The sequence below is a fragment of the Centroberyx gerrardi genome, chromosome 8 (assembly GCF_048128805.1).
Source record: "Centroberyx gerrardi isolate f3 chromosome 8, fCenGer3.hap1.cur.20231027, whole genome shotgun sequence".
NCBI lineage: Eukaryota > Metazoa > Chordata > Actinopteri > Beryciformes > Berycidae > Centroberyx > Centroberyx gerrardi.
In genome coordinates, this window is record NC_136004.1 from 10,225,199 (window position 1) to 10,242,625 (window position 17,427).

A 17,427-nucleotide genomic window follows, 5' to 3' on the forward strand; every position below is an offset into this window, starting at 1 on the left:
GTGGAGCCACTCCAGAAAGTGTCAGTTAACAAGGGGAGGTAATGAGCGATCATGCTGAGGATCCCATGGACAGGCTGAATTGGTGCCTGGGAATTAGCGGTCGTGTTGGAGGCCTAATTTAGCAGGTAGCTCTGCAGATTCCTCATTCCGTAATTGAGAGACATAGAAGAGAAAGGCTATTTCTTGTCAAGGAAAGCACGGGAAAGTCACACGCACAGGTAATTTACACACACAGTAAAGGCAATGTGTGCAGATTTGAAACGGAGGCTCCTGTTATAGAGGCTGATATAGACAAGTAGCCTACAGATTCTGTACAGTCCAACAGCAAATTTGGGGTGATGACCTACAGTTGCAGAGGATTGTGGTTAGTGAAAATTTTGACAATACATTTTGACAATAGTACACTTACAAGAACGTACAAGAACTCCTTCATCCCAACCGCCATCAGCATTTTAAACAAACAATGCATACATATTTGCACCTTGCCACATGCATTTTTTACTATTTTGCCTCTAATCTTATGTATGTTTTTAACCCTTATGTCTGTTTACTTGGTTTTTATGTGGTATGTCTTTTTTTTTTTGTCTTTTACGAGGCACGTTAAAGACAATTTTCTGTCATGCTTGTGATCGACAACAAAGCGTTTCTGAATCTGAATCTGAACCAACTCTGATAGTGCCGAGGAGTGAAGCGTCTCACTCCTGAATGACTGACCTGAATCTGCCTGTTGACGACCAAGGCGGTAAGATGGTAAGAAAGAGAGCGCCAAGAGACAACAAGACTTGCGCTGAGCCTTGCTGCAACTTCTCGCACTGACAGCACCTGATGGAGAAAGTGCTGCACAGCCTTGAATAGGAGTTCCTTGAGTAAATAGAGTCAGCGGTGGGATGATTTATGTTGCATCGTTGCCCTCGCAGACCCCAAAATAAGGGCAACCAATGATGTATCAAGAACTCCCTCTTTTTTCATCAGAACTTGTTTTGTGAGTGATGGGTTAGGCAAGAGGATTCACACGACAGTTCATGGATGGTATTGATGTTTTAGTCACATTCAATTGCTCCCAGCTGTAAATTATTTATGAGTACATATGATTTATGGGTAAACCTCGCCTGCAGCAACCAAAGTGTCACAACGACATGCTGCTGACGGGACAAATCCTTCCACAAATATTAATTACATTATGAAATGTGCCTGATTCCTTAATTGAGATGGCTTGTTGACAAGATAATTAATTTTGTGCTGTGCCAAGGGTCTATCGACGAAATCTTATTGAACCTCAACATTTTGTTTCTGGAAGTGACATAAAGGAAAGACATCCGCTATTCGTGACAGGAAATACTGTAGGTTTATGAACTGCAGTCAGGGTATATGTGCTGCATCCATTCATCACACATGCTCGTCATGTAAAGTACAGTTATCAAGTACTTATTACCGCCTGGACTTTCAAAATAAAGTTTAAAGGAATTATTGCGGGTTGGTGCTGGAAACAGGGTCTGGTGAATAGGAACCAAGCCACCCTCTGGAGCCCAGTGGCCATGAATTGCATCTCATGCTGGGTAAAGGGGCTCCTGAATAAAACATGGCTGGCTGGTGGAAGCACTATATTTTAACTTTATAGGACAAATCCCCTGCAACGCTCATGAATACCACACCTGCAATAGATCTAGATCAATGGGTCAGGAGGGAGGAGCGGAGGTCCCTAGTGAATTTCAACAACAGTCAGACTCAGGCTCCAGGAGATAGCAAGGTCAGGCACCAGGGACACAACCAGCTCTCCGCTCACCTAGACACCGGGGGGGGGGCAGGAGGAGGGGGGGAGCCGCAGGGTGCCTCGCACGTCTCGTCCAACCGCGGGGGGGTTGACTGATGCCGGCGCCGGTACAGCTGATGCCCCGCTGAGGGGGGGCCAGCAGGCAGGGAAACAGCCCAGCCTGCAGCGGCCTGCTCCATTTCAGCCCGATATCTATCACGCTCGGCCGATCGATGGAGAGTTCTTCACCAACGGCCGACGGCGCCTGCCGGGGATGACCTCCTGATCTCTCTGACTGATTTCTTCACCCGGCTCTGATCGAGATCCATACCGCCAGCTTAGCTTGGCTTAGCTGCCCTCTGGACACGGACCTCTCTCAGCAGGCACAAAGGTCAGCTCCACTGCAGAGTCCATTACCTCGCAAAAATACACACATTCCTCTCAAGCCTCACTGGGCCAGGATTACAGCCAGAGCCAGCGCTGGGCCAGAATGTGAAGTAGGATGTTAACAATAATGGGGAGATATGAGATATGGACATGTGCATGGCCTGTCACTGTCAGATTGATCTGTTAAACTGGATCCTGCCCTTCATTTCATCCCTGCTCTCTTTGGCTTGCTACACAAACTTTTTTTTTTTCTCCTCGTAACAGAGCGTTATGTTGACTAAGCGCTACAGCGCTTAGGAAACACAGGAATGAAGATTCATAGGATTCAATTTGAAAAACTGGGATATAAGTGGTTCCAGGGGGCAGGAGTCTTAAGCACCACACCGTCTCTGGGCAAAGCAATATAAACATTTATTCAAATACAGCATATTATGCATGAATCAGAAATTGCATTGTCTGTCAGCTTCATCCTCCATATTCTCAGCATCCAAATTACTCAAAGCCTATCAGCTCTGCCAACTACCACTGTAAAAAAGCCTCATGTGATACTTTGAATTCTACTCTGAGTGTTGCAACAGCACAGTAAACAGGTAATTTGACCACACTGCTGGACTTTTCAAAAGCACTGCTGAAAGGATGGTTTTCTTAATGGCGACTGATTGTTTGTTGACATCTTAGTGGCGAGGAATCTTTGCTGAAATAGGCGCTGCAGCAGTGGGGTGTATTCATCTTGGGCTGATGCTCGAGAGAGCTCTAATCATGGCTTTGACTCAAACACCGTAGACATAAATAGAGGGTTTGTGCCTGTTTTTAAAGGTACCAAAGCCATCCCACTCACTTTTAGCCTTTCAATTACACAGGGATTGCAGAGTACAAAGTCAGTTTGTTCCCGAGTGACAGCAAAAGAATTTGCCATTAAACTACATCCGTTGTTTTCCGAAATAACTCCCAATCTGCAATTGTCTCACGCAAATGTAGTTCACCCCCACACTTCTACCACCTTGTTACTTGCAGTCACACTGAAAGTAAGTGGCAGTCCCTCTGAATACCTCTTGCACCCTATGATGGCGGAGAATTTATGGAACATGGAAAACGTTAAAGCATGCAACTTCGAGGAGTCCGATCACGTTCTGGATCAGGAGACCATTCGTCACGTTGTTTTGTACTGATTAGCATTACATGTAGTATGGCATAGGTGCATACTGCAGTAGGCTCAATTAGTGCTGCCACTTCATCATCAGCCTCCATGCTATGCTAGCTGTTAATGGATTGCTCACTTGGGATTCATCCATCAGCCCCCCTACTGTAAACTGTATGAGTCAAGAGGCCAGACACAAGGACTTCCAGTGGAACGGAGTGGCTGACTGGACATTGGTCGAGGTTATTAGACCGCTGAAATCAGTGGTGTGTATCAGTGGCATGCATTCAGCCCATGTGTTCTGATAAAGGGCTTGCATGCTGTTACCTGCACTGTATTTCTGATTAGGCCAAGTATAAGTGCTCATGTCTGTTTGTCTAACTATGTGTTTGATAAATGGTTCTCCCGATTTCACTTGCCCGGCAGAGAAGATGTGCATTGCGACAGCGGGAATGAAATAGAAAGGAGTAAAATGAAACATTCAATGGGGGATGTTGATAGATGACTTTATCATGTGGGAGCGGAAGTGGCCAGAGAAGGCCGGGGTGATGATGTATTGTTTAACGATACATTGGAGCTGCGCGTGAATGCAAACGGCTGCTTTCATTTCTCCTCATCTCTATGCCTCTGGATGCTCATGTGAGTGAGCACAGTTTGGTGCCTCGGCTGGAGCAGGAAGACTGATGAGTCCAGATATGATGTATGCCCTGTCCTCCTGCTCCCTCTCCATCACCGGGCTGCTGCAGCATGGGTAATGATGATGAGGGCAGCCTGGACAGGAGCGTATTACTTCACGATGGTAAAAGATAATGGACCAGCCTCCTACCGTGCTGAAGAATCTGCTCAGACATCCAATTACTGCCTTTAAGATCCATCTCAAGATGACCCAAAAAAACACACAGTTCGTTCGCACTATAAGGGAAACGGGAGATGCCAACGCGAGGAGGCGGAGGGTGACAAGGGAAGCAATTAATCTACATTGTTAATATATGAATCTATGTTTGTCTGGAGCAAGCGGCAGAGGTAGGGGAGAGATGAGAGGAGGAGAAAAAAAAAGTAGGAGGAAGAGATCTGAAAAAGCAGGTGAGGAGAAGACAAGCCAAGACAGGCAAGCAGTATTACAGCGGTGAGAGATAGTTCTGAGGCATTTCCTCGCTCTAAACTCACTAAAACTTTCGAATACTCTTTTCATTTTACGCTTTTGAAATAATTGCTGCATTTGCAGAACTGCTGCTTCACGGTTTGAAATTGGTGACAAAGTGGTGAGCGGTGCTCTGAGCCCTCCCAGTGCAGGTGGGTCTGTGACAACACACAGGAGGAGCCCTCTTCAAAGGGAGCGGAAAAAAGAGAGCTCATCCTTCAAAACGGTGTCGCTGCTTTCCCAGAGGTGTCACCCATGGCAGAGCCCATCACTTGGCGCGGGAAATGCAATAAAAAGACCTTTTTTATAATAATCAATTCCAGCAAGGGCACGGTAATTTAGAACATGCCATAAATGGGCTGGGAACGGGTCTGAGGAGCCATTGAAGTAATAAGCCATAAATGTGATCAAACCCAAAATAAGCTTCCCATTACTAATAGTCATTAGCTTTATTACATTACAACCTTTGGAGACATGGTCACTTATGGATCCCCATTCAGTTTAAGAGATTATTTCTGGTCTAAACACAATTACTGCAGCTTCTCCATTATGACAAAAGACAGTCTAGCTTATTAGACTAATTAGTGCTAATTACAGATGAAAGGCTCTTCTTGAGCAAAGCCACGAAGCTGTTGTGTCAACAGATGCCTTCAGCACGTTCTCTGAAGTCTCCCCTCTCAACTTGATTAAAAAAGATTGGAGAAATTCCCTCTTTTTGTTTCTCTTTCTCTTCGCCCTCTCTCTATATATATATCCCCCCTTTTTTCTCCTCTCTGTTTCTCTCCTTCTCTCCGTCCCTCTTCACCTCTCTTCTCTGCCTCTGTAACCTTGATGTACTGTCAACATCACTGATGATAACAATGTTCCGCTCTGGCTCCTTATTGAAGCCTATAGGAGCTGGGCAAAACATTGACAACTCAATAATGATAACAATATAAGAATAATAACAATAACACCACATGGAAAAGGTCTTTACAGTAACTTTGACAGGACTAAATCACAATTACAAAGGCAGCAACAGAGGTGAGTCATAGTAAGCTGAAAGCAAATTAGCAGTATGAGTCAGTTTTTTAAGTGGTCTGACAATCACCACTTTAAAGTGATGCTGAACTTTGGTAGTGTAGCTTCCTGGCCATGATAAACCCCAGAATCAGTGACTCTGTTATCTGTTGCTCTGGTAGAGGCGATTGGAGAATTGTGTTTTTTTCTCTCTCCATTCACTGCCATTGTATGGAGGAACAGATCTGAAAATCACACTTCTAGCACATAAACGAACGCGAACGAAGCAGATTCTGACATTATATAAAAAAAGTAGTCATGCTGCTGAATTGTGTTTCAGTGAATCACTTTCTTTATGTTTATTAAACCTTTCAGTTTGAACAACTGTAACACCGAAATCCAGTTGGAGGAAACTTATACTGATGGAACAAAGAAAATAATATGTTTATCAATAATTGTAAATGGGTGAAAAAAAAGACTCATTTTTTATATTGGCAGAATCTGAAAGTAATGTTTCCCACCTTTTTTCGCTATTTACAATTATTGATAAACATATTATTTTCTTTGTTCCATTGGCATAAGTTTCCTCCGACCGGATTTCGGTGTTACAGTTGTTCAAACTGAAAGGTTTAATAAACATAAAGAAAGTGATTCACTGAAACACAATTCAGCAGCATGACTACTTTTTTTAAATAATGTCAGAACCTGCTTTGTTCGCGTTTGTTTGTGCTAGAAGTGTGATTTGGAGACCTGTTTCGACATACAATGGCAGTGAATGGAGAGAGGGAAAAACACAATTCTCAGAACAGAGAGAACAAGTCGGTGCTCAACATGCAGGTGCACTGGTCACAAAAACTGCAAAATTATTTAATGTGGCAAGAGGAAGGGATCTCGAAAATCATGAAAAGAAATATCAAACATGAACAAACTGCAAGGAGCAACAGCGGTCGCAAGTCAAAGCTCACCGACAGGGACGGACAAACAGTTACAGCTGCTAAACACAACAAAACTGCAGCCTTGGAAATGACCACAGAATTGAATCAACACCACTGTGACCACTGTGTCTGTGCATCATGAACTTCACGAAGCAGGTTTTTATGGTAGGCCTGCCATTCAGAAACCACTTGTATCCAAGGCCAACACACAAAGACTAGTGTAAGGAGAACAAAACCTGAACCTAAGCTGTGGAACCACTTGTATCCAAGGCCAACACACAAAGACTAGTGTAAGGAGAACAAAACCTGAACCTAAGCTGTGGAACCACTTGTATCCAAGGCCAACACACAAAGACTAGTGTAAGGAGAACAAAACCTGAACCCCTAAGCTGTGGAACCACTTGTATCCAAGGCCAACACACAAAGACTAGTGTAAGGAGAACAAAACCTGAACCCCTAAGCTGTGGAAAAAAGGAATATGGCCCGATGAGTCATCTTTACCCTTTTTCCTACATCTGGACAGGTTTACGTTTGAAGTAAGCCAAAGGATGCTTTCGACCCATTATATCTGCGGTCAACTGTTAAACATGGTGGTGGATCTGTAATGACATGGGCAGCCATCTAGGAGCCATCTGGGAGTCTGTAGGTGTGATGATGTGCTCTGGATGGTCATATAGCGGCCAAGGAATGTGAGGCCATTTTACAGCACCAGATTCCCCCTATGGTGCCGGTACTGCCCCCTCATGATGTTTAGATTTTCTAAGATGATGAAAATTCAATAGTGGGAGTGGTCCAGTACCCCACTACACACAGTTCAGCACTTGTGTGACAGCATTCCAAGGAGGACTGAAGCTGTTCTGAAGGCAAAAATCCTTATTAGGTAATTAATATTCATATATCGGTATCAATATTTTGGGATTACTCAATCCCAAATACAGTCAAGTACTGAGTCTCTGCTACAGGTTTCTGTCTTCACTACTCTATTACGGTGGCTTCTGTTCCGTGCACAGAAACTTGTTTTCTACTGGAGTCACTGAGCATGTTTTCCCTCTGGCCGAGGGAAGGTGGGTGGTGGTGGTGGTGGAGGGGGGTGAAGCACTGCTCTTACATTACCTTACTTCCTCTTTTCTATCAGCGAGGAGGATAGGCCAGGGGAGGAGAGGAACTTATCTGTGGGGCTTTTCATGCCACAGTGATCCCAAGTAATCTAATTCAGCCTTCCTCTTCCTCGCTTGTGTGCTTCTCTCATATTGGGGCATGCAGATTGCAAAAGCCGCGTGCGTGTGCTCGAGTGTGTTTGTGTGTGTGTGTGTGTGTGTAAGAGAGGGAGGCAGAGAGAGGGAGAGAGAGAGACAGACAGAGTTAATGAGTTCTGCATGTGTCTGCATGTATAAGTATTTGTGTTGTGTGTTAAGTGGCATGGGACGGCTGGAGATGCGGTGCACCTTAGTGAGCTGTCTGTGAGGGAGAGGCACTTGGAAGTGAAGGAGAAAGCCCAGGAGAATAGTGTGCAGCCTTGCGGAGTGGGAAAAACTCTGACCCAAATCTGCACGTAACAACACTCAAAGCATTCATTCATCATATTATAGGTGAACTCTGACCAACCTCTGTTCAATAAATGTCCTAGGATGTGGATGTTTGAAATGTTAGGATCAGATATATATATAAGACTGTCAAACACTGATCTGTGAACTTTTCAATATATCTACACACTCACTGGCATATTGATAACAGCGGCTTCACTGACTCATTGATGGGCCTCTTGAACAGAATAGTAAATCAAGGCAGGATAAGGTAATATCAGGCCTTACATGTGGCACACACGCACACACACGCATGCAATACATCATCTGTTTTAAAGCACACGAAAACACCATTCATCTTTATCTCCTGTGAGGCTCCTGCCTTAATTATTCCGGCCCTAATTGATTTAGCCAAGTTTAGCAAATGATTTTAATATCAGGTTAATTAAGATGGATTTTTGTCGCTTTGGAAAAAGCTACATGATTTATAGCGTCCCATAAATCCTTATTCCATGTAAAATAAGCATAATGATTTCAGTGAAAAAGCTGACACTTTTAGGATTGATTGATTAGTGCATGTGTGAGGTTTTGGGTGTGTAGCACGCATACAGAGAATTCATCTGACGAACAGAATGGTGGGAGCATTGCCTCTGATACAGGCTTGCACAACAACAGCTGATCAGGCAGTAGCGGCCAAATGAAATCAACTCAAATCAAATCAAGGTTTATTTAAAGTGCATTTTAGAGAGCCACAATTGAGCAGGAAAAAAAAGAGCAAATTACGCCATCAATTCCTTTCTTTCCTTTCTTTTTTTTTCCAGAGCCTTTGCGAAATAATCATGCAACTCATCTCAACAATTTTTGTCAGTGGCAAGCGTGGGAGTGTACAGTACTGTTTATTCCTGGTCTACAGCAGGCAGGCTGCTGATACATCAGTGACATGAAAAGGATGCGAGAGAAGGAACTCTAACAATACTGCAGCACTAAACACATTGCTTCAATTATCCTGAGAATGGATCAGTGGGTGAGGATGCGCCGCATTCCTCTCAATCCAGGAACAGCCACCCACAGGCATCTATCATCCACATAGCTTCAGGCAATACTTAGAGAATAACATTGACACAACAGTCAAGTCTCTGTATCATGCAGATCAGAAGCACAGAAATAGAAATCAATGCAACCTTTGTTTTTAGTAATCAGCGCTGATGTGGCAGCATGTCTTTCTCTTCAGTCAACCCAATTGATGTCGCTCATTTTTCACCTGAGTGCTCTTCATCTAAATCAGAAGCAGCGCTCTCCGGGTTTGCCAACAAAGCTGCAGAGGTGAGTGAAAGTTCTCTTTGTGAAGTTCTATAGGGGAGCTTTGGTTAATCTACAGCTGAGCCTCGCTGAGGGAGACACACAGCTCCGGGTCTACCCTCAGGCCATCGCCAGCCTCTAGACCCCACCTAGGGCCTGCTGGGAGCTGGAGAGGCTCTCCCCTGCCCCGCACCAAAACACACTCTGCAGGCACAGCTCTGCCTTCCCCATCTGAGCAGCAACCCTTGTAATTGGTAGACTGTGGGTGGCAGAGGATTGAGGATGAGGATTGTCTGTGGCAGTGTTGGTATTTTCACTGTATTATGTACTATACATGCACTTTGTGAGTGTTTATATCTTTGGGATCTTTTACTCCACAACATTTCACAGCAAATATCCTTCTTGCTATCCCAATGTTTATAAAAAGAACGTTCAGTTACTAGATGCTTCAATGAAAAAGCTTTAGCATACAAAACATGCGATCAGATCATGAATACATTCATTCCTCTCCCTCAGGCTGCCACTAGTCAAGATTAAACGTGCAGCGGTTCTCAGCCTTTGCCAGTTCAACTCGAGTATTTCATTCATGTGGCGAAAGAAAACATATGCAAATGCTCGGTTCAAATATGTTGTTTTTCAAAGATTTACAGTGGATTTAAAGCTAAGTGGATTTGGTGTTAATTATACATCATCAGCGCAGGCTCTTTCTCTTTCTGAACCAGGGGGGAAGCTGTGTGCGTTCATCTATTCAGGTGATGCGTTGGGCTGTGAGTGACACCGCTCACCATGGCCAGGGGCACGATGCCCGCCAGGTCCTCTCGAGCCAGTCGGATCTCCGTCTCGGCCTCCTGCGTGGCGGCGCGGCTGCCCGGGTACTCCACCTGCCAGGCCATCCAGCGGCTGCCCAGCGGCTCCGGGAAGCTTTCCATTTTCAGATCCACCTGCAGCACCCTCTGAACACCCACCTCGGTCCTGTCACAGGAGAGAAAAACAGAGTGTCAGCTGAGCAGGCGGCCGGGCGAGCGCGCGAGCGAGTGTTTGAACAAGCCAGCGAATAAGCGCGCGTGTGTGTGCGTGCACGTGTGTGTGTCCATGGGCTCGTCTGCTCTAATGACCAAAAAGAGTAAAGGCTGATGAATGTGTCTGCGGCTGAAATCTATGACATTTTACCAGCTGAGGTTCTTCAAAATGTCAAGTCCCTCTGTGTTTGACTCGCTGGTCAACACCCCGCTTCATGGAATAATATCATCCCTTTACTCTTTATTCTTCTCACACTTTACCACAGGTGGTGTGCACTGTAAATAGAACCTATAATCTCGCGGCGGCTCCTGCAAACGGTTCAAAGGAATGCTTCACCAGGCGTCACCCCTGCTAAGGCGATGACGGCCGGGTTTGTCACCGGTGCCCTTGTTTGCGGTAGCAGAGTGTAAATATATGGCATGCTACGGCACGATCTACGGCAGGCCTGAATTAAGTCAGACAAATGGAGAGCGTTGATAATAAAATTTCCCATGGCACCATAAGTCTCTGGTGCTCAGGGTTTAAATATAGCCGGGAGGCAGGAAAGGTCAGCTTTACACGGGAGCCGGAGGAGATGGGAAATGGCACAAGATCTGTTAGCCACGTCTTGCGTGTCAAATGGCAGGACTCGGGGCCAATAAATTTCACGCACGGTCTCTGTGGCGCACCGGCACCAAACAGCATCTTCTAATTTGAGGCGAGAGAGGGAGAGAGAGAGAGAGGGAGAGAGAGAGAGAGAGAGAGAGAGAGAGAGAGAGAGAGAGAGAGAGAGAGAGAGAGAGAGAGATGAACTCCCTGAATAACTCCACATGGTGCTTTGTTCTCAGACTATAGGATGCCAGTACACATGTAACATATGGGACATACATACACAAGGCAGGAAACGTACTTTAAAAGCTCTCCTCCATATCAGGAGAACTGCTATGAAGACAGATAACACATATGTGGAACAGTATGTCTTGGAAAGACATCTGAGCAAACGTATAACATCCTAAATTATGAATAGGAGTCAGAAACAGGAAAACAATGAATAATACACAAGACGTTTTATCCACTGGTCTGGTACTCACATAAGTCTGACACTATTTTCCCCATCATTCTCATATTCTTCATTTTTATTCTGAGAGAATGGAAGATTTGTTGCACAGTAGAGCACAACAACCCAATTTTTGCATCGAACAGAGGTGTGTATAAATAATTAAGATGACAACCAAATAACTTGTGTCGCATTCCATAGCAGCGTACCAATCAGGGTAGAGAGCTGCGCTGAGCCGTTGAAGGCGTAGTAGCATAGCGTGGACTTACATAACTGTTCCACAATGCTCTGAAAAAGACAGATGCTAATCTGTGTTTGAAGACCAATAAAGCCAGGAGGCTCATCAAGCAAACAAAGATGACAGATGATGCCCTGGATGACCAGAAATAACCCTCTGAGAGGTCCACAGCCACAGAGCAGCACACTGGGCCTGTGGCAGCCATCATCTGAAATGGCCTACTTTCTAAAGCACAGGCAGGGTTGCACTGCAGAAAGGTTCCTCTGGCAAACATCACACACACTGTAGGAGGTAGACAGGCAGGCAGGCAGGCAGACCGGCAAAAGAATGAAAGTGAATATACAGCACACTACCAAATACAGGAATCAAACTCCCATACACCTCCGCCAATTGTCTCCTTATGCACATTCTTCCAGCTCTTTACAAAAGCAGAAAGTTGACTGTTATTAGCTTTTTTTTCCCCCTTTTGAGATGTCAATTATTGCCCTCCTTCCTTGATCCAGTTGGCAGAGTTTAATAGCAGCAGTGAATACTAGTACGGATTTTATGAGGTTTCATATTTCCGCCTATGAAAGTGCCAACAAAATATTGAGGTGATATGGTAAAAATAGTCTTTGCGCTTCATTTTAACATGCAGACATTCTGCTCATTTAGCATTTTTGTGACAGAAATATCCAACTTCAAAAGAAGCACTGCACAGATGACAGCAATACATAAATGAGGAGCGGTGGAAGGAGGGGAGGAGGAGAGATCTTGAGGAAGTGCAAAGACAGTATCAAGGACAAGAGCGAAGAAATGCAAGCTATGACTTCGGTCATTCTTTGACTTTAATTGACATCGCCTTGGAAGGGAAAAATGGAAGCCGTGACAGAGAATGTGTAGGTGTATGTGTGTGTGTGTGTGTGTGTATGTGAGTGTGTGTGTGTGTGTGTGTGATTTAAGTACGGGATCATGAAGATTTTTCATGCACAGACCTGTGACTGTGACAAATACAGTAGTCGTGTGTGAAGACAAAAATAACATGAACTGGAATGCAGCATGATGAAAATGATTTGTCTGGCCTTTTTTATGATGACTCATTAAAAACAAAAAGCTGCTGCTGGCTGTATATCTAGCTATCAACCAACAAGTTGCATAGCAGATGGCGGAAAGACGGAGCAATAACCGGAGACATTTTGTGGCTCTTTGTCTCGCATAGGAAGCCTGGCAGCAGTCAGTTCGTGACTGGCCGCTGCACTTGACCCCCATTGACACGTCATAAGACCAAACCTGACAGACACATCCATGCCAGGGTGAATGTGACTCAGGCGCTCAGACACAGACATCAACCATATCCACCAGCACGCCATCTCTAGCCAGTCCTCTCCCTCTCCAAGTCTGTTAATCACATGGCTCACTGGGGGAAACTGTTCATTTCTCTCTCACTTCCAGCATGGGGTCTAATTCAATTAGCTACAAAGGGCCTGTGGATGTGTGCCACACAGCTGGCCCCGGCCTGATAATTATCTGTAAACTGGCCGCGGTGTGACTGAATCTGAGGCCAGGCGGGCGACCGGAGGGGCAGCCAAAGGCACTAAAGAAGGGCTCAGTAGATAAGAGGCCCTAAAGTTGCAAGCAGCTGGCCCCCTGGCTTTAGAAAGGGGACTGGAGAGGAAATCGGACTTGACAAGGTGCTGCTTGAGTCGCTTGACAACTGACTCACTGAGGATAACAGGGAGATGGCTGAGAGGGTGCTGTTGAGGCACAGTCGAAGTAAGCTCATTAATCATAACGCTGCCAGCAGATCAGTAGGACCAGCGACAAACAACAATGAAACGTTAAAAGGGAATAGCACTCGGCATAAGGATTCACATATATGTTTATGTGGCTTAGAACAATGCTGTTTTGTTGAGGATGCTGCATTTATCATTTTTATACATCAATAAGTCAATATCAAATTAATTGTGATATCTTGGTATAATTAAAATAAACAAATTAAACCATGGTGGAGATGATTGGTAGTCTCTCTCACACCAGTGGTATTGTTAGTGCTAGAGTTTCTCAAAATTAAGACCACATTCCCCATAGACCCTGTGGGAAGTGACTTTTTTCACTGACCTTTTGCTTGTTCCACCATCTGCCAGTGTGAGAAGCTCTGAAAGCTTTAGCACTGGAAGAACAGCACCCTCTACCTGTTTTGTGCCGTAAAGCAATTTCCCTTTGTGCCATAAAGTAATCCAGCAGATTTGAACATGCAGCGTAGAGACCGGTAGAGGCTGCCAATCCTCTATGCAATGGACTTGTTTACTGTATAATGTCTCAAAATTAGTGTAGCAATGATTTACTGATGTTAAAAAAGCTACATGCAGCACCTTCAATTTGTTGTTAATTTGTGAACAATTCTCTCTTCAAGCAAGAAAGTAAAGAACCAAGACTTAAATCGGTGCTGTCATACCGGTGTTCAGGAATTGGACATTGAAAATGAATGGCAGACTGGCATGCTAGACCACCCCCACTAAATATTCAAATATACTTTATATTATAGTTCTAAATCAATTCAAACAGACTGCTGTCATCTCCATTGTCTGCAATTTATTATCTGACCCAAGGGATAGGTATTAAATTCTTTAAAGCTGAAATTCAGTCTTGAAATTATTTAATGCAAGGCTGCTGTAATATATCAAACTTAGACTTTGCATGTAGAAAAAAGATTGATTATTATTGAAGTCAGGTGGCTTTCAGGCTTTTATCTGTTGCTAACATGGAACTTAAATCAAACACAGACTGATTTTTAATGCCTGTGTTACTGTAATGCTCTCAACATCTGAAACCTGTAAGAGTTATTAAATCCAAGCAGCAACTTCTGTTGTTCGACCTCTGTCTTCATTAATAACACAGTCTAAAAACTGAGGTGGTTCGACTCCACCTAAGAATAGCTTATCTTGATAGGAGCATGTTAGAGCGCTATTGAAGTTAGGTCCCAAGGAGGTTAAAGAAAGGCAGATTCAAATGTCAAAATGAATAAACAGACATGGGGAAAAGTTACTGGTGGCAAATCCTGTCTAGCAGTCGTCTCTGGAGAAAGAGCTATAATTGAAAGAAGCTCTATTGTCCCATTATCAAGCCCACTGTGTCGCTGTGACACCCTCGTTTAATCTCCCTCTGATGTGATAGGGTCTGCACGTCCACTCCCCCAGAGAGAGAGAGAGAGAGGGAGAGAGAGAGAGAGAGAGAGATAGATAGATAGAGAGAGAGAGAGAGAGAGAGAGAGAGAGAGAGCGAGAGAGAGAGAGCCTGTGTAGGATGCATGGAGAAGCTCGGCTGACATTTTCAGGTCCAATATTTTCATTTCTCTAACTTGTAGCTCAAGTATTCCCAGACTTCCCCCTGGTACCAATATTAGAACAACAGAATGATTTGGCCTTATGTCTGGCAAAATATTTTAAGCTCAAGCCTGACTCTCAGGCTCACCCCTTTTTATGTGTAAGATGCAGAGTACATAACAAGCAGGGCCATAAAAAAAAAGCAAAAAAAAAAAGCGGCAGAGTGGCATGTAACAGTACTCATTCAAAAAGAGATGGTGAGATGTGGTGAATGGAAAGAGAATGAGAGATGAAGATGCATAATGCAGGCCGGTGGAATGAGGAGAGATGCTGTCCACGACATTCTGAGGCTGTGCGGTGTGTGTGTGTGTGTGTGTGTGTTGGGGGGTGGCCGCATGCAAACTCTAAAAAAAAAAAAAAATAATCAAATTTGTGGCTCCAGTGGTGCTTGAAAACAGCACCCTGAAACTCTGCTGTTCTCATGCTCCTTCACCTGGAACAGCAATACAGCAGCACACTGAAGCCAGGACACACACTCACACACACACACACACACACACACACACCTACACACACACACACACACACACACACACACACAGCCATGCAGACACAGCCATGCAGACACACATAGGCATGCACGCACGCATACAGTAGGCTATACACACAAACGCATGCATGCATGAACCAATCCCTGCAGGACACTAACACACACATGAGAACTGACACATACACACAAACACGCACACACACACACACACACTGAAACAAGGTAGACACCTTATTCGTTTATGCAAGGAATCAAAATGCAAATTTAGGAATCAAATGCAAACATCAAGACATGACAAACACTTTATTGTCCCTGCTCTACTATACGCTACAATGGCCTATATGTCAAATCATGTTATCATATGATTAAATGCGTTTGAATTCCTTGAAAACAAATATGCAGCATGTGCCTCAACAAAACGTTGTACTTTCAATGAGCAGAAGAGAGCAGACTATGCCAGTGGCCCGCTGTACCTCATCAGTTTGCAGCCTCAACATTCTCACATCAGTTTACGCTCAATGCAATTCTGTCTGCCACCAAGCTATCAGAAGTCATGAATATACAACAACTCTCTACTAGAATAAGCAGTGGCACAACAATGAGTACCCCGCCTCTATTCCAGCAAATAAAACAAATTAAATCTACTTCCATGGAGGATGTATGGGCTCCATTCCAAAATGCTTTCGAATCCATATTCAAACGTTGAGTCTTGAAATACATCACTCACTTGCTCCCTACACAAAAGTGTGTCAGTATTTGGCAGGTAAAGGTTTTAAAATAGCTATGACTTGTTTTCTTTTTTCCAAATGAGTCTTACTGTCATGTCAGCAGTCACTCTGGAAGAGTAGGTACCACTTTTCAAATGATGGATGTCATAATGGTGAGTATTTCTTTTTGTAACACAGCGCCTCATTCTATATAATCTGTCAAGGCGTTTGTGGAGTGCTGAAAAGGAGCCGGTAAAGCACTTGTTCCGCTCTTAATTGATGATAACGCTAGCATGGGTCAAATACAAATCTTCACCAGATTAGAGAAGCCCGACTTTGTGCTCAAGAGGTCCACAGCGCAAATAAGTCACTGACTTTTCTGCTTTCTCATGCGGCATTGTTATTAATGTATGCACTGTGGCTCTAATTAATAACATCCTGCAAAAGCATGGTGCTGCATGTGAATGTATTTTCATAACTTCTTGCTGCTACTGCTAATGCTGGTACTGTTACTAGTACTGACCCAACCCAGTGATGTTTTGTTTATTTTATCTACAGCTACAGAACAGCACTCATAGATAGATAGATAAATAGAAAAAAGGCAGCTTTAATTCTACAGCAGATGTTGCTCATTTCAAGTGTGGCTGCAAGTTGGTTATCTACGATAATAATAGCACATGAAAGGGACAGAATCAATGCCAGTTAGGAAGGCTTTGTAGTCCGAGGCCATCTAGCACAAGAGGAGACAGAAGAGGCCGGGGCTGCAGAAGAAATAGCGAGCGAAACCCAGCTGAAAATTTCACCAAGCTGTGGGGGGAATTTCATCTCTCAGCCTGAGGGAAGCCCGTCAGCAGCGAATTATCCCGGGCCACTTGTGCCGAGCGTCCGCCCCAGAGGTGAGAGCCTCTTTTTAGCTTTGCGAGACAGGACCCAACCGGTCGGAGCATGAAACCCAATCTACTTGCTAGCATGGGAGCCCTGACCAGAGCCCAGAGCACTTTGCTAGCATTTATATGGACCTCTGATTCTCCTCAAACAAACCAAATCACTCAGTAGTCATGGACACACTTACAAAAACCCTGAAGTAGAACAGAAAGGTGAAAATTAAAAAAAGGTATCAGTTTGAAAAGCAAAGAAAAGCAAAAAAAAAAAAGTGCATACAGCCCACCGTTTCCATGGATACTTCATTATGAAATTTGGAGTAGTAGGTAGACAGCTGTTGTGAAGACAAATCAAACCTGTGTAAAGTAAAGCAGAGGAAACTGGAGCACAAAAGCAGGTATGGTAAGTCCATTAGTGCCTTTATATTCTAAAGAGGCCTTCCCAGTCCGATGTGTTCCTATGAAACTGCACGCGAGGAGAGAGACGGGGGAGCGAGAAAGAGCAAAGGCAAAGGGGGTGC

General features: G+C 44.3%; 1 protein-coding gene across 1 annotated transcript in view; it reads right to left on the minus strand.

Moving 5' to 3' along the window:
• The window catches only part of LOC139933657 (transmembrane protein 132C), an 87,301-nt gene that overhangs the window by 22,334 nt on the left and 47,540 nt on the right, over positions 1-17,427 (minus strand). The window contains exon 4 of the mRNA XM_071927807.2: positions 9,958-10,144. Within this exon, the coding sequence (XP_071783908.2) occupies positions 9,958-10,144 (187 nt within the window). The remainder of the gene's footprint in view (positions 1-9,957; positions 10,145-17,427) is intronic.